Source organism: Anopheles maculipalpis, chromosome 2RL (assembly GCF_943734695.1).
Source record: "Anopheles maculipalpis chromosome 2RL, idAnoMacuDA_375_x, whole genome shotgun sequence".
NCBI classification, from domain to species: Eukaryota; Metazoa; Arthropoda; class Insecta; order Diptera; family Culicidae; genus Anopheles; species Anopheles maculipalpis.
Genome location: NC_064871.1, coordinates 94,905,226 through 94,933,187, shown reverse-complemented (window position 1 = coordinate 94,933,187; position 27,962 = coordinate 94,905,226). Strand labels below are relative to the sequence as shown.

General features: G+C 44.0%; 3 protein-coding genes across 5 annotated transcripts in view; 1 reads left to right on the top strand and 2 right to left on the bottom strand.

Annotated features, from left to right (window-relative positions):
• Window positions 1–27,962, bottom strand: part of LOC126568338 (protein draper) — a 305,035-nt gene that overhangs the window by 48,224 nt on the left and 228,849 nt on the right. The gene's annotated exons all lie outside the window — the stretch shown is intronic.
• On the top strand, window positions 4–27,866 carry LOC126567890 (ral guanine nucleotide dissociation stimulator-like 1). 3 transcript variants are annotated; one of them, XM_050224236.1, is made up of 7 exons: window positions 4–120; window positions 22,333–22,434; window positions 25,376–25,649; window positions 25,760–25,886; window positions 25,960–26,476; window positions 26,541–27,148; window positions 27,216–27,866. In XM_050224236.1, exons 1-7 carry the CDS (start codon window positions 70–72, stop codon window positions 27,820–27,822), a joined length of 2,286 nt encoding a protein of 761 aa, XP_050080193.1. In that variant the 5' UTR covers window positions 4–69; the 3' UTR covers window positions 27,823–27,866. The 3 variants fall into 3 exon arrangements, with proteins under 3 accessions (XP_050080193.1, XP_050080191.1, XP_050080192.1); XM_050224234.1 differs by lacking the exon at window positions 4–120 and adding an exon at window positions 18,939–19,327 and having other exon boundaries at window positions 22,330–22,434; XM_050224235.1 differs by lacking the exon at window positions 4–120 and adding an exon at window positions 19,134–19,327.
• On the bottom strand, window positions 4,996–5,386 carry LOC126568589 (probable endochitinase). The gene has a single exon (XM_050225088.1). The coding sequence runs from the start codon at window positions 5,377–5,379 to the stop codon at window positions 4,996–4,998; it is 384 nt and encodes a 127-aa protein (XP_050081045.1). The 5' UTR covers window positions 5,380–5,386.

Below are 27,962 nucleotides of genomic sequence, written 5' to 3'. Positions count from 1 at the left end.
GGTCTTCGTTCTGGGCCGGAGTATGGATTACCGTTCCGGCGTACCGTGCCGTCGAGCCGATCGGATACAATGAGCAACGGGACGGTGGCAGGCGGCACTGGCGGCGATGCGGACAGTTTGGTATGATTTTTTGTTTTCCTTTTTGTTTCTAGAATGTTCTTCAATTTAATCAAACTTTTGAACTGGGAACAGGAAAAGGCGTGGCATAAGGAGATAAGAATTTTTAGAATTAAGTAATTTAAATTGAGGACGCACATGACGGATAAAATTTAAAAACACAAGACGCGACATACGCTGTTCAAAACGTTCACAAATAAAGTTAAATTTTCGATACATAATCACAAAGGGATTAGAGGAACCTAAAGGAATATGACGATCTTCTATTCAGTGGCGGATTAAGCCTCTTGGAGGCCCCAAGTAGAATGGAAGTTGGGATGACGGATCAAGTCCTTTGATCCTTTGCCCCTAGATGCAATGGTTGTTGAATCATGCAAATAATAAAGTTTTTGCATGGTGCAATTGGGACTCTCAAGATCAAGTCTTAAGTATTGTCTTAAGTCTTTAAGCCTTGTCTTTAATGGCGCCCTTACACGTAGGTCCATGGCCTCTTAAGCTACTCCTGCTAACACGGAACTCTCACTACGAGGTCCTTACTTCGAAGCAATACTTGGCCTCTTTTTGGAGGTTCTTTATACAAAACAACTTATACGTCTACTCCGCGCACCCTTAAATTCACCAGGGAGCTCCTATCCTGACAGGGGGGTGAAATTGTGTGTTGGGGGGTGTCCCTTACATTTACATATCAACCTGAATATTCTCAAGATTCTCAAAAGATTCTGAAGATTTCTAAAGCGGGGTCGCTTCCACTCGAGGCCCTCGAAGAAGCAGTTCGGGGGGAGGTCTCCAGCATTCCAGGTGGATTTGGGCTGGGTGGATTTTATGTGAGCCAGGCGAAGTACCACGAATTTCTAGTCCAACATGGACCACACTGAGGAGCAATACAGTGTCTTAATCGAGATCGAGTCGTGTAATCACACGAACAAACAGCTGGATGAACTCTGTTATGTATCAATACAACTTTTTACATCATCATTTTACGAATGTACAAGCCTTTTCTTGAGCTGTCATTAAATGTTCTATTATAATTATCTCGAAAGATCAGACGATCGATATTGCGAAACTTTCATGTTAGGAAAAAATATAAAAATGAGTTAAATAGCAGCAATTCAAGCTAATCTGGCAACAAAAGAAACTACTGCTCAAAAAACATAAATAAACATCGGAAGGGAAACAATTTCTTAGCAAACCTCATTTTAGTACCCAGACACAATGAAACTCTCATCGTTAGCTGTTAGTTCCGAAAGGTTAGAATTTGAAAATGACACCTAACCACCGCAACCAACAGAAGCAATTTACCCGTCACGGCACCGAACCCAGTTGATGATTTTGTGGAAGAAGAATTTTTCAAACTAGAAACTGTTAGCTTCTTAGCTAACACAAAACGTGTCACAGTCACACACACCTCCCTAAGGGTCATTGCACCTTTCGACACTCCGTGTGAACCTTTTCCGCGATGGTCACAACCTTTCCGATTGTGTTCACCGCTGTGGGATGCGTTTTTTTGGGGGCAAAATGGTTGTGTCTTTGTGTGTGTGTGTAAGTGCAAAAGATTTAGCATTTTACGATGCCCGATCGAAACGAGATCGGCTCTTTGTAGCATCTTCCCTCGCCCCATCTTTTGGATAGCTTGACCAGACAGATGAAAGCCTAACCGAGCAGTAAAACCGGGCCAACGGTTAGGGGTTGCCTATTTTTTGGAAACCGGCCCAAATGTCTACCGTCTCCCACAGATAGGGACGCCCCAGATGCGGCTGCACGTGAAATGAAAGATGAAAATGTTGCGGTTTGAAAAAATGATCTTTCTTTAAAGGAAAACCGACCCTCTCTGGTATGGAGAGGGTTCGTGGGTAAAAGAAGATGACAACAATTCGGGCCAAAAACAATATTGTTCCACTAGGTGAGAAGATCTTCTGCATTTTTGGAACTGCATGAGAGATCCCCAAAACCGTGTACCTTTCTTCCCACGGTCTGCATGACCGATCTGAAGTGTTTTGTTGTGATTTATAGTGTAGAGAGTTGAGGAAATCGCGATTGTAAATTGTAAATTATGCTGATCTTCTTCTTGTGACAATTTTAGTCACAAAACGATAGTTCATGGTAGTTTGGCTTATTTTACAACCTTTCTGGGTAGCAAGAGCTAGGTAGAGGTCCCAAGGTACAATCGATCAACATCTAATAACTAACTCAATGTCAGAACTCCCCATCAACAACATTGTAAGATCGGCAACTTTCTTCAAAGCAGTTTCCCTTCAAATACCACATTTACCAGAATTTCTGCAATCATTTTGGCGTCCACCTTTAACAACTTGGCACCCCGAAGAGGAGAGAGCACCCCATTGACCAGCTTTTTGTCGGACACCTCGGTATTCCAGGGTTCGCGGTTGCATGTGGTACCTTCTCACCCTTACTACGGAGAGGGCTTTGGTGCGGTGGTACGTGCGTATCTTCAGTTTCGGAACACCGAAAGCGAGAAGTTTAGCGTTAGCGATTGTTGAGCTGTTTGGCAGAGGCTACCGCATTCCACACGCAGCTGAACCGCGGCAGTAGAAGGTGTGCGCCCCACCGTGATTGCATTCGACCACATGATGACCTACATCGGGAAGCGAACGCAAGGCAGGCAAAAAAAACGCTACCACTGACCAACGCTGGTGAAGCGTAAAGAAAGTCAAGGTGAGGAGAGCCTTCGGTGCCGAACACAACGGTTGCAGCGTCTATTCTGTGTGTGTGTGTTTCGGAACACTGAAGAAGAGTTTAGATTGGTTTTCTGCATATAAAATCCATTCACCAGCTTTGTAACTGCTTTAGCGCTGTTTAAAAGCCTCACAAACATACGCGCGCACCCGTATCGGACAAGTGATATTTCCATAGTAAAGAAACGCCCTGATCTGATGAAACGATTTGTACCCCGTGGGTTCATCGTCTTTCAAGGGGTGTGCTTGTGTGCTTGTGTGTGGGAATGTCAACCTTACAAAACTGCTGCATTTTTTACACGGAATGAAATGCTGTGGTCCCAAGCCCCATTTTTCACGATGAATGAATCAGCGGCAGGAAAAAAAAGCTGTATAAAAATGATTGCAAAATGTCAACAATTGTAGGCGGTCCTGTCTTGCTGTAAATGAAAACGAAAGGTTCAATCAGGTGACACACGACACTGGGGCTGTGTACTTGTTCGCCTTCATCGAGAGAGTTTTTGAGAATTCGATTCGCGCTTCGATCGTTAAGCGATCGTGTCTCCAATTCTGATCGTGTAAAATATAATTTCAAACACTCTGGATGTAGCCCCAACCGTAAGATAGCTCTCATTACTGTGTTGAATTAATCCACATCTCATGTACGTTAGCGTTTCGTTTCACTTTCTAATGCCAACCAGAGCTACCTAGGCCTGAGTACGAAGGAGGGCCCGATTATGGCCTTGGAATGCTTACGATTGCTCCAACAGCAAGCTCCACCTGCACCTACATACAGGTACGGTGGCCGATCGACGAAGAAATGGTCAGCATGATTGGAATCGAGAGACGAAATTGTCGAAACAACCGCTTAGTTATGAGCATAACTACGCGCCATGCTCGCAATTGTACTGCGGACTTCATCTATTCGTTCGTACAAGTGAAAGTGTTTTTTAGCGAATTTCTCATGCCGTTTATCAAACATCGTTCGATGAATGTGTTGATACTGTTTTCGTGCAATTTAAATGCTTTCCCAAAAAAAAACTACCCCCGTTTGGGGAAAGTGTTTCATCATGCAAATGGTGTTATGGTGTACCTTTCAATTTTTAATTACGCATTTTTAGCTCATTATCAAATCGTTTGAAGTTTAACAAAACTTCAACCCTACTCACTGTAAAGCCACAACATAATTAATGGGCTTATGAGTCGGCATCGACGAGGTAGGAAAAGTCCTCAAGAAAAATGGAATTTCTCACATCACAACAAACATGGAAGACCCATCGTATGTGAAGGCCGCATCATCACACAGCAGACCCAGAAAACAGGTTCCAATAAACTTTCCAAAAACCAAATTCCACACCGCATCGCAACCGGGATGCGTCGTTACAATGGGCCAATGGGTACCACCGAGCAACCTTGCCCGGTAAAAATTGTAATTAAACAAATCCGTCGGTGCCTCGACCAGCCGGGTCCGGACTTTCGAGCACGATAATTTGGTGCCCAACACTACACTGACCATGAAACTTATGTGTGGTGAGTAGTGTGAATTCTTTAAGCTCCCAATCAGTCGCAACCGCTTATCACAGCGGAATGTGAGGACCAAGGTGGACAGATATGGTGGTAAAATAATGACGAGGAGCTACAACGAGATGCGTAAATGGAGCAAAAGTAAATAAACTTAGAGGGAAAGAGAGAGTGAGTCAAAGAGGGAAACATCAAAAAGTAATGCACCCTAAACACATCCAAAGCCCCCGCCGGATCCGGTCCGCGGTGAAACTGGGCTGGCGTGTTGGTTTGGTAGGGAAAGTTCGGATTCGTGCGTGCACGCATTTGGTGGACCACATCCGGTTTTGGGAAGGAGAAACTCTACGTACGTACGGCTTCAACACGTACCCGGGTTGCGTGAAGTTTAATCGCTAACATTTTATTCGCACCCAAAAGCGTCACTAAACATCGCCACCACCATGTTTGTCACCACCAAAAACCAACGGAAAAGCCACTAAGAATTGTTACGGCAGGAATGTCACATTTGCCTCGGGATGTTGGCCACTGATCCCATTTGGATTATGCTCTCTGCTAGAGTATCGACCATCTGTATCGCAACCGTACCTTGGAACTGTTGTCTATTTTCGCATTTCTCGTATCAGCGGGATTGGTGCCTGTTCTTTTTTTTTTTTGCTTTGTTTATCAGACTTTAAAGTCGTGTTTATCAGCAAACCACATTAGCGCTCACATCACACTGGCCAAGCTGCTTGTTGAACAGCAACCCTGCCGGACATTCGCGTTCGCTGGCAACACCCAGGAAGCAGAAGACAAACTTCTGGCAGGACGTTGGATGGGGCATGTTGATGGTTCCGGATGATGGGCACGACGAGCACTCGTTTACCGTCGACTGTAGACATGATTGGCGCCGCTCGTCGAACCGGTGGCCTGGTGAACAGATTCCGTCGTACGATTTGCCCTCGAAGCAGTAGTAGTACGAGCGGCAGTCCCGTGGGTTAGCGGTTAGATATCTGCCACTTGGACGGCAAACTGCTTCGGCGCTGCTCTGCTGTGCGAGAACACTCACCAACACCAAGATGGCAACCCACATAGCTGTTGATCCTGCGAAGATAGAGAGGATCGTTCAAATTCTAACCGGGTGAGCTTTGGCTGCTGCACGTGCGCCTTACCTCTCATCGTTACACCGCTAGAATGATACTAGTCGCCGTCGAACCGAACGTCACCTGATTTTATAATGTTCTTAGATATCTTTCGTTGCTATCGTGCGGGCCGGTTCACGATAAAAACACTACCTGGTGGCACACACGCATTAGAAGGTCGGCGCGCTCTGCACATCACCGTCCATCCATCCATCATGTTGCCCTGTCTCGGCCAAGGTACGCGGATAGTCTGGAACTGGGACCTTTTGCCTGGGTTTGTTATCTTAACCGCATGCACTAGCTCGGCCTATATCGAGCCCATCTGCGCCCTGTACAGAACTTGTTCTCCTTTACGCACATAGTACTTGGACGTCTGGACTAGAGATCGGAGAATGATTGATGAAGTGCTCATGTTCATGTCGGAGTCTACCAAGCTACCGAGTGTCTTACTAGCAACGCTCGACTCCGACCACCTGGATTCCCTTGCTGAAACGTCACTGCTGCTGGTGCTGCTAAAATTAGTGAATGAATTCATTTTAACGAATTCATTCCATAGCAAAACAATTGTTGTGCGTGCGTGTGATGTATGGAGATGATATGATCGTACCGGTGCGGTGCGTCCATTAGCGACTCCAAGAAATGCGTAGGCCAGCGAATTGCAAAATACTTTTGATTAGATAAGTTTAGATAGTGCTGATTTGTTGTGTGTGCTTTCTTTTTCTTGAGGTGTTTTGGCTGGAGTGCGGAAAACAGTTCCCAATACAGGGAAGTCAATGGCCGAGAGGCTTCATTCTTGTGGGATTAAAATGTGCTTTAGATTATTTCCTTTTCCTATGATTCATCTTCATATCTTCCCAAACAAGCCCTTTCTTTAACCAATTTTTGGTATTTTATTATCACACGCGTTAAATCCTCTTCGATTTCCGCTTTCAAGATAAGAGCTTATTTTCAAAGCACCACAATTTGTGTTTATTCTGATACGATCCACTTTAGCAGCTAATTATTTGTGTGGACAGTAGGAGTTTTTATTAGGTGTTTGTGTGTGTGTGTGCCTCTTACCCAATAGTCAGCACTAAATTGTACAATCGATAGCACCGTTGAACCTCCCCTAACACCTTGTAAACCGTTTTGTTCAGCTTCCCAACCCGTCCAGCATACATCTCCAACATCCCGTGCGATGTACGATCGATGAGTAATTGTTGAAACAGCTGGAGCGTTCTAATTACATCCAGTCGTGCCAGTCTCGTTCGTACCCTTGTGCTCCAGAGAGCCACAAACAAGCAACCTTAAAAAACAATAACATTCGTTCAGAAACTACCGATACACACTATCGGCGCTCGTGAGTTCCCGGCGGAACGCCGGGAGAGCATCAAATTGGGTCACAAATTTTCCACACCCGGCGAGATGCGTTTTCACACTGCTGTGTGTGCCTTTTTGGCGAGCAAAACCCAAAATTGGACCCCCGGATATGCCACTGGTAAGGGGAGGGAGGATTACCAGAGGTACGATACGAAGAGGATGATGAAATGATTCAACATTCGGCCTACGTTCGATTATGGTTGGGTGTGTGTGTGTGTGCCGTTTTGGGTAATTTCATCAGACGCCCCCCGGCTAATTGTACGCAATGTTTTGTGACGGGATGGAGCAGAAGGCTTGAGGGGTGAATTGGATAGGGGTAGGGTGGGCAGGACACATTTTGTAGCTAATGTAATTTTCAACTGACTGTAAAAGATACATTACGTGACAGTTGAAGGTCAGATAGGATTATGTCGAATTGGATTCGTTAGTTGTGTTGAGTCGTATTTTTCACTAAATATTTTTTTAACACATTTAGTAAACAATTTTTTAAACTAGATGGTGAATTAAATAGACTTCTTTAACTAGATAATATAATGCTCTAAATCCTCTTTGTGATGAGAAACATTCGTAGTATCGCCATCTGTTGACGGGTATCACAACTACCAGAAATCAACAACACTACAGGAACGAAACGCGTGAGTCTTTTTCCCTATTTCTCATGCAAAAATGCAATCTCAAAACATTCTAGTTATCTTCGGGAGCATAACAACATTAAGCCTTGGCTTGCATTTTGCGCTCTTGCAGCATGCAATTTTGTAGAACCATTCGAGCGGAAGAAAATTGTCTTCCCCCAGCATTCATCATCCCAGCGAGGACAGAAACCAAGGGTTCATTGACAAAGGGCACGCTAGTTTTTGTTCTCTTCTCCCTTCTCTATCTAGCGTACCGGCTTGGTAGTTGTTGCCGTTGCTGTGTTGCTGCACCTTCGGGTTGTGCTGCACCCATTGGCGCTGTACAGTTACACACAGCTCTTTCATTAAAACCCAGCTAACCGTGACGTCACTGCATCGTCAAGCATAAACGGAGCGAACCAGGGAAAGGAGGGTTTCAAATAAACGTCTAACGACAAGTGTACTGCGACTACGATGTACCAACGATGTTGTGATGTTTGTTACCAGCATAGAGTGGCTACAAACATTTTTTTCTGTGTTTTCATATAAAAAAAAAACAATAGAGTTGATTGTTATTACTGCCCGGTAAACAACCCACATGGCGCTGGTCTGTGGTCAGATTTCACAAATTCTGATCTGATTTGGGTGGCAGGATTCGCTTCTGCCGCTGCTGGCTGACCGACCTGATTGCGGTAGAGTTTCTCTATTTCTCACCTTCACATGGCTGACTACTTCCGCGGCATTTCCGGGAGTAGCGGCGGGTTGGGTGTCCGTTCCACGTGAGTGCACTGGAAAACAATATAAAAATCAGTAGATTAACCCCTCCGGTACCGGGGCGTTAGGAGTGAGGATGCGGGGAGCAGATCGTGATGTCATACGGATAGATAGTAATTTTCGGCTTCCGTCTGTCAAGTTTGTCCGATTGCGAGCATCATTAAATATAAATTAGATACGGAATTGCACTTGATTCTCGTGAGATTGACAGTAAAATACGCCTTAAAAGAGATACCATGTAAAAAGGTTAATAATATTTAGCATATTCAATGATTTTTTAACCACCGGGTTCTTTTAAAATGATTCAATTATTAAATAAAGTAGTCGGGAAGCGAACTTACATACGAAAATTTTTGTCATTTTGTTTGTATAGCTTCTTTAACGTGTAGGCAATTAAAACTATATTTGAATAAATTATTTTAAAGCAAAACACGAAACTAAGAACAGAAAAAAGTGGTCAAACTTTTATGACAACCTTCCAGGCAACCAACTCTCCCTTCTCACTGAGGTGAGAAATAGGGTTTTGCTCACGGGAGAGTCTATTAGCGCTTTCTCACCTTGGTATGTGAACCGCTCTACTTCTCACTATAGTGAGCAGATGCTTCTTACTATAGCGAGTAGTGAGATTTTGAGATGGGTGAACACGCAGTGGTTCACCATTTCATCGCCTGTCTCACGATACCAAGCAACAAAATCTCTCTTTTCACTATAGTGAGCAGGCAGGATACGCTACTGCCCAATAGATGGCGCCAAGCAAAGTAGCTAATCAAATTGCTTCTGTATTTAAAATATTTAAAAAAGGTTTTACTAATTATTTGTATTTTTATTGGCATAAAACTGTACAAAATATGTCAAACTATAAAAAAACCTCAAAAATAAATATTAGTAATTGAACAAAAACAATGAGAAACGCTTATGTGTAGTATAAAAGTATTTCTCTTTCATACTGATTGTTCTGCATTCAAAAACACATTATTATTACTAACAAACAGATTATAAAACAATAAATTATTATAAATGAACCAGCTTAGAATCTCCGGAACCAAGAAGAACAAAAATGAAACACATAGAACTCATACCGGCATGGAGGCATAACAAAAAAAACCCCAACAAAGTTGTATCAACGATCCCTAACGACCGGGGGTTGTACGCTACACAACACTGAACACAACCGCGCAGAAGCTTGTCGTCCGCGAGACAGTTCGGATCGGCATTCGGTGCTTGACGTTCGTTCGTAAAGGTTTGTGCAAGAATGAGGATAATAATAATTCGCAGCGAATTTCCCGATTTGTGTTGTGGTGATAAATGTGTGTTGTTGTGTGTGCTAAAGTGTATTGTTTATACTTCGAGACATGGCAAACTTGTGATCATTAGGGTGTTCGATTTATGTACCCAACCTTTATTGTGATGCTTTGCTTTGAATATATGTTTTAAAGTGACATGTGAAAACGTGAGAAATATTGCTGTGGCCCTCATGGAGACACACAGCAAAGAAGTGGAAGTGGAAGCAGTGAATTAAATAATTATACATTATGTGATACGAGTGTAAAATATTCGCTAAATATTACCTTTCCACCGTTAAGTGTAGGTTCTCTCTCTCTCTCTCTCTCTCTCTCTCTCTCTCTCTCTGCTCGGTGTGAAAACAAAAAAAAGCAAGAGGCAAATTTTCCACACCGGTGAAAGTATGCAGTACGAGGCAGAGAGACGAACACAGTCGGATACGGATACGGGGGAATGTTGTTTGCATGCTGCCGAGATTAAATAATACTCTCAACCCAACAGCCACACTTCCTCTCGATGGACGCAGCGATTACGGACAATTGAGATAGCGCAAAATGGCATGTTATGATGATTCGATGCTTGTCTTTCTACTACCTTTTTGGTTGCGAAGCAAAAACCAAAGCCCTGAAGCATAGAATAAACTGCGAAGTAGGAAAGGGAAAATCAAAACATTTCTGCAAAATCTAACCTTTTCCTTCGATGCGATAGAAGGGTGTAATTATATAAATCCCTCCCGGTCCTCCAAGTCCGCGATACGCAGTGGTACGAAGATTCGCGGCGATGGCCCGTGATAACAACGCCTTGTATCCCTCGTGTCTCGCTTTCCGTTGCTAGGCGACCGCGTGACAGACGCGAGAACGAGCCCGACTGCTGTGCGCTCTCTTGCGCTTGCTGGCGTGAAACACGCGAACGTGTGTTTGAAACATCGACTCGTGCGAGCTAGCAAAGTCCCTAAATAGGACTTATTTTTACACCAGATAGCCGTACGGAAGCGCCAGAATCACATGTGTGGTGTATGTTGTGAGGAAGTGTTGTCTGTGTCAACCTCCCCAACAGCATGGGCGACGCACGTATGAAATGCGGAAAATGCGGAAACTACTCGACGACGTACACAAAAAAAAGGCAGCAAAACCAAATAAGGCCACAAACATAATCAAACGCACGATCAGGGAAGCCACGTGACAAGTGAAAAGGAAAGCTTAGGTTTAGGTGGTGGTGTTGGTGGTATCGGCGTGAGGCAATAAGTGTCAAGAAAGCATGAAATGAAATCAAAGTCTCAACCCTAGCTAACGGAAAAAAATAAAGTACCCGCCATCGGTGGGCGTCTCTTGTACTGCCTGCCGCATGGTGGCAGTTTTCTCTTCCAATTATCATTAAAATCCCATTACCGGGTGTTTTTGTGTGTGTGTGTATGCCTTGCTGAGGATGATTTTCTTCAAAAGACGCAATTTCACAGTTTTCGTTTTCCATTCGTTCAGGTTCGAGGGCTTTTTAAAGGGCGCCTGTTATGGGTAAAACACCAGGGTTAAATGTCGGTGGTTAACCTCAGCAAAGACGATGCGCTTCCGTGTTACTACGGGGCACGAATTTGCTAAGCAGTCCACATCGGTTCAATGCATCGTCCGTCAGCTGAGCGTCAACCGAGATATGACGCTCAAAGGCGCACTTCACACCACTGCCGTCGTTGACTTCGATTGGTTTCCGAGTGACCGATCCACGAGCTTGAAGGCAAATTTTATGCTATAAATAATTTCTGCTCACCTCTGCATTCTCGCCACCTGTCCTCACAGCCCTTCTGTGCTGTGTGTGCAGTGTGGGACAACTCTTTGGCGTGCCCTTAACTACCAATTATAAATAAACACGGCATGGGATTTCGGGTGGCTGTGGTTTGCATCGACCCGCTGTGGTGAGCTTTTGGCAGCGCCGGATATTACTGGAGAAAGAGCGTCCTTCGCACAAGGATTACAAGGGCTATTAAGGGATGATGTTGGGTTTCGCATTAAAAATAGCATAACAGGTCTCTCAATCACAGATTGGTTGGTTATGTTTTGTAAGGATTCCGAGTAAAAGTGCTTCCAGTAAGCTTGAAAGTGATGTGTAGCAGGCATTTTGGTTGATAAAATCATATTAGAATTGATTTGAATGACAATTTAAAAATGTTTTTTTACACAATTCAAACCGGATACTTTCTTTCTCGACAATATTGTTACTATTGAAACTTGGCGTAGTTAGGAAAATTGCCTCTTTTTTTAGGTCAAGTTTCAGCCACTAAATTCATGATTTTACACACATTTAATTTTCCCAAATCAATTATGAGTTTCACTTATTTCCCACCCAGCTACGCTTTCCAAACCTTTTGCCAAAATGAAGTATACAAAATTCGTATTGACAAAATTTCCATGATAAATATGGCTCAAACACTTTTATAATTCTGTTGGCATACATTTAGGCGCCAATACGGGACACAAATTATGTTTTTGTTTTATTTTCATAAAAAATGATGCATGCTATGCTTACAGTTTATTCTACTAATTCCTTTAGTATTGCTATTTGCATACTTTTAGGCACAAGAGTCCGCATAAAATCACAATGCAGTGTTCGCATCAAGAGTTCGTACGCAACATCGTACGGTTGGTGCAGCTAGCAATAAATTAATTAGTGCAATCTGTTATGAGTCACGCGCTTATTTACGTGCTCCGTTTAGTACCCAGCATCATTCATTCAACCGACAAACGTATGATAATAATTATTCGATTCGGTACCCACAGACACACACACACACACACGGTCCTCCAATTGCGAAATCTAATTTACTTCCATTTGGATGTATAATTAATGAAAGCAAACTTCTGTGTATTTGTTTGCTCTGGCCACGGTTAACTAGCGTTTATCATGCCTCACAGGAACGCACGCTTGCTAATAATTACCTCTTGAAAACAGTCAACACCGGCCGGACGCGCTGACTGACTGACAGCTGTAATGAGTGAAGTTGCGAAAACTGTCTCCGGCAGCATGTCACACGGGACGAGCCGAACACCGATTCCATCCGTTTTTGTCCATCACAATAGTCCCCGTTACTGCATCCTTTTTGAGGGAAAGTCCTGACTGACTCACTGGCCGTTCCATTAAGCTCACAAAAGCGAGCTCCTGAATTGACGGTGGGACGAAAGGACGCTGTTGGCCCAGTTTTATGTCCTTATCGTCCCCGCAACAAAACGATGAGTGGCATGTGCTTTTCTTTCCGTTTTTGCTGATGTTTTGCCGAACGAAATCTTGTCTCAGGGTTCTGCTCGAAAAGGGGGATCGTGTTGGGCACGTGCGAACTCGTGAAACGTGAGCCGGTTGTCGATGAAAAGGATAGGTTTTTATGTGCCTTTCGTACAGTTGAGATTTCTTTTGTTACAGATATTTGGAGCAGAGTTGAGATCGCTTCCTAGCGAGAAAGAAGCTGTCTATTTGTATGAGTATGTCTGAACAGGTTGAGGGCACAGAAAACCTCTTCTTTTGAGTAATATATCTAACGCATACTTATGTTTTCTTGAGTAAAAAAATAGCCCATGATGATAACGACTAGATAAAAGTTAAATCTGGTTAATTAAGTGACCCATCTGATTGGTTCCCTTGACATGCCCGAGCAAGAGCATTTAAAAGAGTGCTCCATACACACGATCACGAAGGGCACAATCAATTACACGGCAAAATTGATCATCTCGTTACAATACCTTGCAAAACACAGCCAGCCAACTCTCCATGATGCTGCTGCGGTGTGTACGTGCGTGTCCTCTAACCCTTCAGCAACAGCAGTACATTATGTCAATTGCATCATGCTTCTCGTTGTTTTGATGTTCCCCGTACATGATGTAGAGTTTGAAGTCGACCGTTTGTTGATAAATATAAACAAATTTTCCACCACGCTGCACCCGAAGGACGCTCGCTGCTACGCTTGCGGGTGTGCAGCATTGTTTGTGCATTTGTGCAGGCTGAAAATAGTACCGTGCCAGATGCCAGTGCTTTCTGTGGGAAACAAATACCCGCATCTAGACGATGGAATATTCCTTCTTTTTATTTTGCTTCTAATATAAATATCGATAAAATAAGAAATATGTTTTATTGCAAAAGCATTCAATATTGATAGGATTTCTTCTACATCAAGAGCGGAGCTCACTAAAGCCTTCAATTCTTCAAGACTTCTGGTAAATTATTTCACATGAAGAGGCAATTTAATGCACCTTTATAGCAAATAAATTAAAATGTTACTGCTGTCACAATGATTTTTACGAGTAGTTTAATCAATAAAGTATTCCTGCTCTTATAAACCTGCTTGGGCCTGCGAATTTTGAAGGTTAAACCAGCTTTAAAATGAACGATACAGCTTTTTAACTCTCGAAAAAGCCAAAACCCGTTCTGTTTACATTAACACTCCCTCTCTCTTTCGAAAAATTTGCAGACTCCAATAAATTAATCCCATTAAAACATTGATAGCAGCATCGAAAGAGAAACCAACAATCTACGGCTAGTGTATGCAACTTTACGATGCCTCCTTTTTTTGGCAATCGTCTTCAAAAACCTGTTCAAACCACGGATCCACGGATTGGACTTTCGCCCCTTCCCAAAAAAGCCACCTCCTTGGGTGTTTATGTTTGAACTTATCACAAAACCGGATATGAGCCGGGAATGGGAATTTCATTAGCTCAGCATCCAAATTCCAGCCCCCAGTAGTATACCCTCCCGCGGAAAGAAAAACATAAGCAAAACGAAGACACTCACAAAACCAGTTTCCTTCGAACGAGCGCTCCCGAGGCGGAGGACTTTGCGAAATGTCATACCGAGCAGAAGAATGTCACACAAAGTTTGAGGTAGAGTTTGATGTGGTTTGGTGAAGCTATTTTATATGCTATCTCGCAACGTACCTCATGTGGTTTCAAGTGTAATTGAGGATTGATAAGCATAACTCTAGCAGTAGATACGTACAGGAGGGAAAAAAAGGGTTCTACAGTGGTGAAGTTGTGAAACAAAGAACATCCGCCACACGTTGTCACTCGTGCGTGACCTCCCGTGTACATGCTGCTGAGTTAGAGGGCTCTAGGAGGAGTATCGGGGGCTTAGGTACGGATGGAAGGGAAACAAAACCTCACCGAATTGTGTCTTAGTTGTTGTCGGAGGCTTGTGCTGAGTTTGGGGCTAATAGCCGCGGGAGCCACCCATATGTTGCATTTTTCTCTCTCGGAATCGGAATCACCCGTATTGTGAGGTTTCCCTTAAAGACACAACCCGTAGCCAGAGTCGGCAAAAAAGCACCAAGAAGCATTTCCTTACACCCAAGCTATTAGTGCTATTGTTCGGTGGAACGAGCCCCAACATCCAACATTGTCACAGATGTGTTTCCCTACATGGGGCAAGCTGCTTCCTATGCAGCTAAACTCGTTTCGAATCGATTGGAAATGCCGATCCACCATCGTACAATTACTCTTGCCACATGTTTATACCCGAGTTTTCTTTTTCCCGCAATGGAAAGTAGTCGTTTGTTTCCAGCGCTACCTTGCCCGTAAAAACAACGTCACCCAGGTTGGTGGATGAAAAATAGCATTTGTTTCTTCCGCTATATTTCGTTTGCCAACGTCATGCAATCGGAATTCTCGCATACCGCATCCGCCAGATTCGATTTGTTCCACAAAGAATGCGAGGGCATTACTGCACTACTGCTTCATCCACTGGCAGACGGCACCCGCTGCCTGATGCTCACCCGTACCATTTGATGGGCAAGAGGATGAAGATTGGGTCTATATATAGAGCGCATCAACTCTTCGTTCGTTCGAGAATCAATGATTCAACAACGGTTCCCCGGGATGAAAAGGAAAACCGACCGGTCGTGAACCCCTCGGCCGGTGTGTGCCATGTTGCCAAAAATATCGACATAAGCGGCATTTTGGCACGTGGGAAAACGCAACGCCCACTGCACCGCACTGATCCCGGCCGAACGTCCGGGCAGGAACGCACAGATTATTAATCATGACACATGCCTTCCGGGGAGTACCTTGCCGTGTATCCCGGGGTAGCGTATTCTGGCAACAACTAATAGTTACTGATTGGAACGTCGTCTTAGATTACTCCCACAAGCTTTGGTGGGTCGGTTGACGGTTGATTAACTCCCGCGAAGGTTCCCCCCCCCCCCCCAATCTGGGCCTACGCGATGTTTGTGTTGGGTTAAGTCACGTGGAAAAATGGATTCCGCTTTAGTTGTTGTTTGTTGTGTTTCGGAAACAAGGCCGATTAAGATTGGTGTTGTTGCTTTTTATTCAAGTGATTCATTAAAGAAAATGCGTATGGACGTATGCCAATAACATTGTGTTTAATGTTAGGTATTAAGAAACCTTTTTGTGAGATACGAGGATCAAATGTGCAAATAAATCTTCAATTGGATCGACTCAAAGTTTATAGACACTGTAATCTCTGCTAGGAAAGATCAGGTTTGAACTCCAGTCCTGCCAACCACCAGACCTCCCCGGAGGTTTAGGCTAAATGCAGGCTTTTAGCTAAATGTTTTTTTTAAATAATAAAACAATCAAACGACACATCAAGCTTAAAATGTACAATTTTTTTATTAACAGATTCTTCGCGTATCTCGGAAACTGACTGTATATTTAAACATAAATTCTATGCTGTAACAGACCTGCAACATGCTTCATGCTTGTCTGGATAACATAATGTTTATTTAGTCCCGAAGCTATTCCACGCTAGACTACCCGTCTTGCTAGCAGATAAGCAGAGAAATTATTATGTCGGCAATGGCATCGAATGGTCAGCCTGTTGGCAGAGGTTTCTTTACCACCAAACAGACGCAACCCATACACCAAACACCATTAAATAAACTAACAAACTCCTGGTGTTTTGCATTTCGGTTTTGGCACTTTCAAGCTCGGTGTAGCTTTTCTTCTGCCAGTTCTATCGCGGAAGCCCCTCTTATAAGTCACATAGTCTGCCATAGTCGGTCGTTTTGGCAAACCTTCACTTCCGACACAATAAATCTCCTTTGTCTGGCAAAACTTGCCGGAGTGTAGCATAAACGCCATGTTATTGCAGCTCGTTTACTGTTCCGCATTACTCTTCCCACTGCACTTGGGAAGGACTGCTGCTGTCTCCTTCCTAACAAAGAAAATGGCTCTGTGCTGGCAGGATTTTGTCTACCAACTCCCGTGTCCACTCTACTGTGGCTGGCGAATCCTGTCAGGTTCGCTCCGGCACAAAGCACACTGCAACGATTGGAGGCTAGCAGGCAGGGTTGTACGACTTGTGCCTCTTATACAAGGACCTCACCGGCAACAGTGTGTTTGTTGTGACCAGGGCTAGGTACCAGAGATTGTCAGTCGTGTTGCTGCCGTTCGACCGTGCACCATGCATCCCGACAAGCTGCTCGTACTGCTGGATGTGCGTTTCGGTAAACAGTGTGCAGTGAGATAAACACACAATATTGGCATTTCGTGCTGGGGGTTGCAAAGAGGGCGTAGAGTAAGAGTAGGTGACTGTAGCAGTAGCGGCGGCAGGAACTGTCTGTTACATCCATTGGCGTGGCGGATATTGAAAAATTTAATTACGAATCTAGGACGCGCTCGGATGCTCGCTGCTCGGTTGATGTTTTTGTGCTCGCTAGCTGGCTGGTGTGCTTTCATCGATGGCCAATATCCGATTTTGTTTGTTCTTGTTTTATGTTTGTGAAGTGCATAAAAAAAAGATACTCGGCGTGTGTGGAAGAAAAAACACATATTACGACAAAGTGTGCCAGCGTGTTAAAGTGATAAAGTAAACAATTTAATTTATATGATACGGAACAATATATGTAAAGATTAATTGGAATTAAAAATAGATAAACGAGATCAAAATCGCATCCCAAGGGCATGGCATTGCTTGAGATAAAACGCCTTCGTTTATGCAACATTTATTCTTCAACGACTTCTTTTGAGGGTTTGACGTTCAATCTGAACTGAATCTTATTTTTGTTTACCTTACAAACACCTCGCATCCACGAAGTGTTAGAAGATTTATTTGTGTTTTGATTACAAATATAGCCCTTCACTTTGATGATCGGTTTAGGATATTTTAACTTTTTTTTTCTTAAAAACATTCAAAGATCTTTGAACCTGCCTTGTCCAACCGAATCGCCGTGGATTGACAGAGTGCAACCCAAACCCTTGGTTGGATGGTGATAGAGCAAAGCGAGTTGAATGTTTCAATGTAAACAAAACTGAACACTGAACGAGAATGAACTCTTCTCTTGGGGTGCTCCTAATTAGGTCCTACTAAGTGTTCAATCTGTTTAGACCGATCCATTTCCGGGGTTTGAGTTAAATATTTACGCCAACTGCAGTTCCAGTTCCACCCTTCGATCGTGAGTGATTCTAGTTTCTAGTGCCTATTAGTCGCTACAATGCAATCCAAATTGGTCATTTCGTTCCGTAACGGCGAAAAGTAAGTTGTCGCGTGTCGTCGATTACTCATAAGAATTTCTCGTTTGTGTGGCCCTTTTTTTTTTCTTCCGACGCTCACTTATCCGGCGCGGGATCGATAAATGTTAATTTGAGGCGCGTAAAGCATTATTATCCCACACCTTTGTGGTCGCGTGAAAATTAGACCGACGATCCAACAGAACCTGAGCACTGAAACTCTGAGTCATCCGTTTTTCGGAGGTGGACAAATTCGGTGCGATACCCAACTGCTGTAAATGAGCTAACAGTCCGCACCCATTAGCGCCTCATATGGACGCGTGGGGGACACAATCATCCCCTCCGATGAGCGTGTGCTAGAATTGTTGTTTGGTTCGATGTTGTTGCCTGTTTCCTACAATTGAGTGTATTGTGTGGCGACGCGAGTGACGCGACCAGTACGAAAACACGTGCTTCCGAAGAATATTCTATTATAGCCAGCAGAAAATGCCCGGTCAGGTTTCGTTCCGTGTGAGTGGTTGCGTTGTGGATAGCAAAAGGGAAGTGACGTCCATCTGTCCGCACGAGTGAATTGATTGCGTGTCTCTTAAGGAGTAGAATGTGGCGAGGAGCATCGAGACATTTAATTAAAAACTCTGATAGAAGGAACTTATTCCTACATGCTAAAAGCTTCTCAATCATTGCCGTCTAGAAAATTGGGATAAATTAAGTCCAATTACGCTGACCATTCGAGTAGTGTACGTGTATATGAGTGAGCTATTTCTGGAACTCTCTTAATCAAACGCAATGATCTTCAGCTCCAAAAACCCAACCCGCGATCAATTGAGACGATCAACTTTAACGCATCTCTCTTTGCAGCAGTTACGTGCAGCAGTTTAAACACTTTTAATCGAAGTGATCCATGAGCGAGGCGTGTGTGTTCGCCCATCGAGAACAGTCCAATTAAAGTGTGTTAAAAGTGCGTGTTCACGTGTTCGATCGATTAGTGCTCCGGGTGAACGGCGTGCGTGCGGGTTAAGTGATCGTGATCGAGCATCGAGTCCGAATGTCGTGTACCGAACGCCCCGACAGGTTGACCAATGTTTTGCCCGAGTAACGAAACACTTCAAAGCCTTACGGAAAAGACGAAGCTGCTGGCCCACAAGTGTACGCAGCAGATTCGCAACAATGCCACCGCGGGTACCGCCACCGGAGATGGGGCTAGTACAGGTGCGACAGGTGGTCAGCAACAGGCAACACCGGCGACTGATCCTCAGCGCTCAGCCTGCAAGGAGAATGGAGCGAGCGGAAAGGAGGAACGGTTGGGAGGGATGGCCGGTGGGACGTTGCGTTGTTTCTGTCCGTGCAAGGGTACGATCAGCAAACTGATGAGCAGGAAGTTGGCCACCGCTAGCAAGGAGGGTCAGAGTCAGCGCACCACCAAGTGGTATGTCAAGGTAATACAGATGGCAACACGATCGGGAATGTATGCGGAAATGGGCGAGTATGGTGATCGCGAAGGGGCAAGGAGAGTGGTACGACGGAGGCTTGATAAGACTTAATTCGATTAACTGCTAGATTGGTTAAGAGAAATTGAGGTTAGGCGCGTATTTGGTTAAGATGTACAGAAACGGACGGCGGGCGTATCTGCGCTGTGCTTCTTTCAACAGATCATTCTAGCTCGAACCTTCATTGATGAAATTTGAATCACATAGAATATACCATACAGAACTTCATTCTTACTTGTTTACTATCTTCGGGTTTTAAAGTACCTTAAAGTATGCAATTTTTTTGTAAAATCTGGTTAATCTAAGGGGAATTCCCTTATCTTAGTCCCTTATGAATAAAAAGTCCCTTATGTCTTAGTCCCTTATGAATTCCCTTATCTTAGTCCCTTATGAATAAAAAAGGGGAATTCTAAGGGGTTTTCTAAGAGGAATTAATTTAACGGAGTCTTTGATCGCAGATAACTACAAAATATTTTATATTTTAGATTATCTTAAGTGCTTTGACAAACATCGAAAATTTAAACGAATCTTTTTTAGAAATATTCAGGAATTCTTCTTGGCTTAACAATCTTCGCTCGCATTAGTCTCACCGGCCAAAGAATGGCTAACGGGGGAGTGGTCCGGATGGAATTTGAACACATTTCTCCCATGTGAAGACTGGGGATGAACGCTCCCCTTCACCATCTTTTGTGCTAATGACACACAAAAAATCGCTCAAAACAAGATTGCTATCTAGATAAAACATGATAATGATCCCCAATCACCGATAATTATCATTAGTTTGAGGTACCATAAATTATGAAATTCTACAATTAAGACAAAACAATTGATTTCACTTGAATATAACTCTAACCAACTGCTCGCTTATCACCAAACAATAAAACACTTGCTTGAAGGCAACGAAAATAAATAATCCCTACCCAGTCCTCACACACACCCATCTGGCTTCCAGTGTTTACATCGTAAAGACCGTTCCGCTTTATCTCTGCCCAAAGAAGAGAGCTAGAAATAATCAGCTACATTGAGCCAGCAGGGCTTGAACTTTTGCCCCCTTTGCGTGTATTGAAAAGCCGACGACGACGACGACTACGACGGTGTCGAATCACTTTGTTCCTGTAACAATTGACGCTGTGTGACTCACACGCGGCAGGGTGTGCGCCCGTTCCGAAAAGGGTTGTTCAGAAGTTCAGCGGGCCGTTAATATTAGACTTGGCATGCTGGATTGCTTAACGCTCTTTGACAGACTTTGTAACAGGCGAGCGTTTTTGTCTTTGCCCGCTTATCGGGCAACCAGTAAGAAGACTGTTTGTATGTTTATCCAGTCAGACAGATAGGCGTACGATCATGGGAATTGTATAATAGCTCTGTTGAAGGAAGTGCCGATTGTGCCATATCTGTTGCATCGTGGGTTGAAGAACTATTCAATGCACTTTGGCGCAGCTTGACACGTTCTGCTCGTGATGTAATGTGTGTAGTTGCATACATTCAGGCGCACTGCAACAGAAACGCGACAAAGAGGCTACATTGTAGCTAAAAAGCTGATCATTATTGATGAGTAATTTTATGTGTTGAGGTTTCAAGACACAAAGAGTTAATTATTGTTTCGCTTCGAGGCACAAACGTTCTGTTTTGTTTATTTTCCCTGAAACGATTCTGAGTCACGTAGAGTGATTTTTCACCCTAACGAACCACAAAAAGCAAAGGGCAATATCAATAAGCCATGAAGCAATATTTGAAAAGCATCTCTTTTCAATCCTGAACCAATTATGCTTCTATTGGCTTGATCCTTGACCTTCGCTTTTGTTTTGTTCCTTTTGAAAATAAAGAACTTTTTTCATCCATTGTTTTGTTAGCCATTTTCCATGACATTGCATGACAAGCGAACGCTGTGGAAACCGTGACTTTTCCTATTCTTCCTGCCACAGTCCTTCTGCTACACACGTGTGGCACTCATGTCTTCGCTATTCTATAGAAGAAATTACCTGTTCGAAGGCTGGACAGGTCCCCAACCCTCCCTTCTTCGCACCGTCACGCTTCAGCTGCAGCTGAACATCCGGCAGGAGAGAAGCGCCCTACAAAACAATGAAGCATAAGTACGGCCCCAGCGTACGCAAATCGCATTTCGATGGAAAAACATACGCTTGGGTCCTCCCAATCCCTCTCCCGAAGCAGAAGGTGTCGTCTAAGCTGGTCCGCATATTCATGAGGGTTTTACCATGGCTGCATGGCAATCATCATTCCGGCCAGCTTAAATGCGTAAATTCGATGTGAGATGGAACCGGGCGGTTTCAAGAAGCCGGTTCGGTTTTCATTGTTCTTTTATGGTATTTTATTTTTACTACTTTAAAAAAAGTCGTGACTAGTGACGAGCTCATTTTCTTTGGCCGATGGAAGACCCGGGGAGACCCATGTGAGCCATTTAAAGCGTGCCCACGTGCTGTGACGGATTTGATTTACAGCAAAAAACATCGTAAAAAAAAGGTGGACTGTGAATTGTACTGCTTCGCTTTTGCTACGATCTTATGATACACGTACTCCATTGTTTCTAGCACCAATTAACAGCAGTGGAAGATGAGCGAAAACCCTCCAGCGAATGACAAAGATGTCTCTAATTGACGCCAATATTTAAGAAGAGGTTGTGATCTTGAACTTGTGTCTTCCTAGCATTTTGTCTGCAAGGTCTTTAATTACATCTTTGTTAGATGAGTCATCTTCACCCATTGCTCCAATGCCACGCCGTTAGAATATAGCGAATATAAGCGTTAAGAAAAGTGGTTTTAAAATTCTAAAAATTCTTTTTCATCCTGAAAGAACATCTACTAAAAAGTATCAAATTCCTCCCAAGATGCTCATCCAAATATCACAACGAAAAACACCGATTTAATGGAAATTGTTTCTTGTTTTCTCTTTTCTCTCCCTTTTCTCTTCCCAACACAACAACTTCTTTCCAGCAGCCCACCTGGCGGTTGTGGGGTGAAGAACGTGAGGAGAACGCCATCTACACGGTTTACCTTAAGAAGGTCCGGTACCATCGACCAACACCCAGTGCCAGCAGCGTAAGTTTATTTCATTCTTTTTTTCTAGAAAATCTTCAACAGTTTCGTTTCTATTTTCCATAAATTGAGAGGACAAGACGTCCAAAGGATAGGACAGAACCCGTAGCAAATGGGTTCGATGCGGTAGATGTACACTTTTTTAGTTCGTGCTAATCAGGCCACCGGCCAGACATAAAGACATTGGGTGTGTGTGTGTGTGTGTGTGTGAGTGTGTTTTTTTTGGCATAAAACTAGACGTTCTTCTGCTTTTGGGAAAACCTATCAACCCACACTTGCGAAGGAAAATGGGGTTGTTGTGCTTTATCTTGCCAGAAGCACTGTTCCAGAATTGCATGAATGATGTAGAGAATTTTTCTTTCTCTGCATTGATCTGAGCCATTTTTGCATTAGCTGCACACACTGCAGGGGTTTGACATATGCCTCTCCGTTTTGGATAGAAAAAGTTTAGAACATGAGTGATTGTGGACCGTTGAGACATGGATGATTTCCATGACTAGAAATTTTATATTCCAATATTTATCTTGCCTAGGATGTTCAAGGTTTGGAAGAATGTCTTGAGGAGTTATTGACCTCCATGGACGAATCAAAGCGCATAGCATTCCTTCATCAACTTTGAGAACAATTTTTAGTTGATAAACATTTCTCCTTCAGAAGAAAAAGGATATTTTTAGAAGAGTCAAATCGACTTAATCGTTTGTCAGAAAATATCAAAGGATCTTCAAATTTTTAACTAGAAATAAAGCGTACAGTACAAACTAATCTCCAAGCATAGTTGCTCGACTGTTTCGGCAAGGCATTTTTCTTCTTATTGGCTTAACAATCTACTAGGTCACGTCGGGAATCGATTGGCTTACTAGACTTGCTGATACAACGTAGTTGGATAATCAGTCCCTTCTACACGGGTAAAAAAATAGAAAAATAGCAAGTACAAACATGGCATGATTAGGTAGCTCTTCGGGATACACTTGGACGGCATATCGAATCTCGTCCGGACCGCCTTCCTCTCTATGCAAAACTTACTATCCATCTACGGGTACTACAAAGTAAAAAAAAGGCAGTAATGGCAATGGTAGTTTGCCTAATTTGGTTCTACTCTTGGAATATTGTTCGAAAACCCCTGTACACACAGAACCGAACGTATAATGAATAAAAAAAAAAACCAAATCGAATGCCCTTATTTTGCTGCCCGCCTAGAAATACATCCCGAAAAAAAATGCCAGCTAAGCCAATCTTGCTTGCAAATGGTGATTGACGTGCAAGCGCATTGGAGTGCACTCAGCGTAATGTGAGATGTGTGCTGGATGGTTCGGTCTGGAAGGGTTCGGTAGGCAGCATTTCAATGGCACTGATTGGCGATGCCTGGAACGTTCTCCGCGAACGATGCTCCTAATGGATGCTAATGACGTTTTACGCAGCGATGCTCTCCTGTGCTGCTGGTTTGGCGTTAATTTAAATTGCTTTTTTAATTCAATGTGGGCTAGAAGAGTGACCTTTCGCTAGAAGATTGACCTCCCCGGTCGGGGGGTTGACATTGTAATGCATTTAAGTGGTGGTTTTTTACAACAAGAAAGAAGTAAAATTAAATGTTTGAAATTAGCTAATTGCTGTTGTTTCAGTCGTAATTGTAGATTCGTTTAGCGAATTCTAGCTCTTCAACTTACTCCAGGCGCTTGTTTGTGTCCCCACATCGATCGCAATTAAGATATAAACACAAGATCGAATTAGTTTCCCCCCTGGCTTCGTTTTGCTGGACGGTGACACCCCTGGGACACTGAGGTAAAAGAGCTAAACTGCCATTGTTGCACTTTATCGAGAACGTGGGAACCTTTTATTAACCCGAAACCTCGATTGCATAAGCGTTAGCACCCTGTCGGACCGAACCGGAATACACCTTGGTCGCGGACACTTGGTTGAACACATCTATCTTGCTCTAGGGCGCTTTCCGATACATCGGAACAACATCGAAACATTGTGTGTATGAGTGCGTTACCTAATGGGGTTGTAATGGTTTGCAAACATCTACTTCTCTTGTTTTTCTGCTTCATTCAATTCAATCCGCCCCTCCCGGGACGTTAATGAATGAATTGTGCCCTAAGCGCGGCTGGGTGACACATTCGTTCAACGTTTCAACCGAGGGCGAAAAATGAGGCTAATCGTGGAAAACCAGGGAAGCGCTGTGGAGGTCGCGCCTGGTCAATGCAATTACAAGTGAGACGATTTGTGGTGCAATAGAAATGATTTCTGTACGACACGCAAATACAGTAGAAGCTGGAAAAAAATCACACTGCACACAATAGACGACACTGGACTAGGAAAATCGATTGGTCAAACCCATATTTGCATACAAAATTGATTTAAGTGTACGATTGCTGCAGTCCGCTTTGTGGGATTGATACGGAATGGAAATGGAATGGTGCACACCTGCCTTTTGCCGGTTATGGGTTAGAATTTAGCAGAGCTGCTCGAGCTCGTAGAGGACATTTATGGTCTGTTTGTAGTGACTCGACGTTGGGTAGAAAAATCAATAAATCTACTTTAAAATATTTATCACCGTACTCACCGTACTGGTGCGGACGATTGAGCTCGTTCGATGAGTCACGGTTGGTTTCTTATTTGCTGGTCACTGCTATGTCGTTGAACGTGGTATATTGTGCTGATCATGCTAGAATAAGTTTCTTTTCTTTATTTGGAAGCTCTGTGTAAAATGGTTTCAGCGTTTAGAAATAATAAATAACAAAGAAACAAAATAAATGCATTAAATTGAAAAACAAGAATGCTACTTTAAAAAAGCCTAAAGTTATACTATCCGCATAGCATTACTGCAAAAGCTCAATTTAACCAATTAAAGCGGTTTTAAAATGGCAGTTTCAATATATTTACAAGCAACAAAGACATTATTTTTACATTTGCCCATCTTTATCACATTCGTTCACCTCAACAGCAAGATTCCGACGATGAAATATCGCACCTGGAGTGGGAAACCGTACGGGTACGGTTCGTCAAGGCGGCCACCCTATCCCGGCTGGTTGATGCCCTCGCAACCGACGACGGCGAGCTCGAGAGCACGTTCGTGAACGTGTTTCTGAACACCTACCGTACCTTCGCACAGCCGGAAAAGGTGTTGGAGCTGCTGCTGGACCGGTACGAGAAGCTGCACGCTGAACCGGCCCTCCTGCAGCCCGAGTCCCTATCGGACCAGCACAAGAAAACTCTAGGTAAGGAATGAACCAATTCACCGCTCATTCGTTATCATAATAATGGCTATCACGCGAGCTATCTCGCTACAAAAAAAAAATCTCCACCTAATTGGCAATTCTCCTTATAGTCTCTGTTCTTCACGTGTGGCTCGATGGGTTTCCCGAGGATTGGGACACGGATAATTTGCAACGATTGCTAGCATTCACCTCAAAGCGTTTGCCAAAATCGGAAATACATATGAAAGCTTTAAATAGGTATGTGTTGAACTCGATTTCCGTCGTGGAATTTTCACCCCAAATTGATTGCCTAAATGTCCCTTTTTCCCAGGTTTACACATAGGTTAGATAAGTACAGTAGAATACCACCACCGCTGCCATGGTCCAACGATTATCACGATTTCGCCGACCAGTTCGGTGGCCTCTGTCTGACACCAGCATTCCGCGGTCCACCGTCCCACCTGCTAAACTCGTACCGCTTCCCCAACATTCCGGTGAAGCACTTTGCCGAGCAGCTAACCCGCATGGATATGGAGTTGTTCAAGCGGCTGATACCGCACCAATGTCTCGGTGCGATCTGGTCCAACCGGGACAAGCATGAGTGTAGCTCGGTCCTAGCAACCGTTACCCAGTTCAATGCCGTTTCGTTTCGTGTAATCTCAAGCATACTGATCGAGCCACGGTTAAAGCCACAGGAACGAGCGCTTCTCATCTCGACGTGGATCGATATTGCGCAGGAGCTGCGATTGTTGAAGAATTTCTCGTCGCTTAAAGCGATCATTTCTGGCCTGCAGTCGAATGCGGTGTATAGGTTATCAAAGACGTGGGCCGTGTTGCCAAGGGATAAGGTAAGCTCAACACATTTTCTCCATTTCGTTGATTTTTTATCATATTTTTCCTCTCCTAATTTAGCTGGAGCTTTACAACGAGCTGGCACGAATATTCTCCGAGGACAATAATGCGTGGGCACAGCGGGAAGTTCTAATGCGCGAAGGGACGGCCAAATTTGCGGACACAGTCGGCGAAAACGATCGACACCTGCAAAAGGTGTTCCAGAAGCAGAACACGCTCATCAGCCACGGCACGATACCGTACCTCGGGACGTTTCTAACCGATCTGACCATGATCCACGCTGCCATTCCGGACACACTACAGGATGGGCTGATCAATTTCGATAAACGGCGAAAGGAGTTTGAGGTGCTAGCTCAAATTAAGCTACTACAGGGAGCGGCCAATACGTATCACTTGCCGGATGATCCGCTGTTTGATCGATGGTTCGCTTCGTTGCTTGTGTTGGATGAACGGGCAGCACACACGCTTAGCTGCTCACTAGAACCAGCGCCCGAAATGACTAAAAGGCCTCCAACTCAACACCCAGGAGGGGGCACCGGGGGTGGAGGGGGAGGAGGAGGTGGTGGAGGAACTCCGGGACACAAGAAGAGTGATTCGATAGCTTCAAACTCAAGCAGCGGAGCAGGTTCTCAGTTTTACTGTGATATTAACAGCACGTCAAACGCAAGGTAATTTAGGACCCAGGTTCTCGAAGAATTCTTGGGCACGCGTTATTGATCCTCTTTCTATTTGCAGTTACAGTTCACGCAACAACTCGCTCGATCGTGACGCTACTCCACCGAATGCTTCGATTTTATCTGCCGCTAGCAGTGTGTCTTCCCTCTCGATGGACTCTACAACATCAGGTAGCCAGCGATCGAATCACAATGGAGGTGTTGGTAGTGTACGAACACCGCAATCGAATCGATCGCAAGGCAACGGTACGGTTGCGAACCGAAGCGCAAACGGTTCGAAAGATCTAGAAGCACCCATCATCAATGGGCAGCTGGTGCAAAACTCTCCGCTCAAGAGTAGTTCGCCCGATTTCTACATCATAAAGGTGACGTACGAGACGGAGCAGGTTGAGCTCGATGGTATCGTGCTGTACAAGAGCATTATGCTAGCAAATAACGAGCGTACGCCTCAAGTGATTCGAAACGCGATGCTTAAGCTCGGTTTGGAGGGAGATCCCGATCGGTACACGCTAGCGCAGGTTCTTCCCGACAAGGAACTACTGCTACCAAACAATGCGAACGTGTACTATGCCGTAAACACCGCCTACAACCTTAATTTCATTCTGCGACCGAAGAAGGACACTACGGGTAGTAGCTCTTCGGTGCCGAGTTCCACCGGTCGTCCCTAGGACGATTATTCGGTAGACGTTTGTACATTTATTTTAAGCCTAGTGAATATTTGTGAGAAATATGGCGTTTTGTTATTGCTTGTTTTTAACCCAAACCGATACCATCTATCTTATCTATCGCGTATACCATACGTATCCAG

Coding starts and splice junctions, on each gene's coding strand:
- LOC126568589 (XM_050225088.1), bottom strand. CDS start 5,379: ATGTGGGTTGCCATCTTGGTGTTGGTGAGTGTTCTCGCACAGCAGAGC.
- LOC126567890 (XM_050224234.1), top strand. CDS start 18,971: ATGTTTTGCCCGAGTAACGAAACACTTCAAAGCCTTACGGAAAAGACG. Junction 25,650..25,759: donor CCAGCACAAGAAAACTCTAG/GTAAGGAATGAA, acceptor TTCTCCTTATAG/TCTCTGTTCTTCACGTGTGG. Junction 25,887..25,959: donor CATATGAAAGCTTTAAATAG/GTATGTGTTGAA, acceptor CCTTTTTCCCAG/GTTTACACATAGGTTAGATA.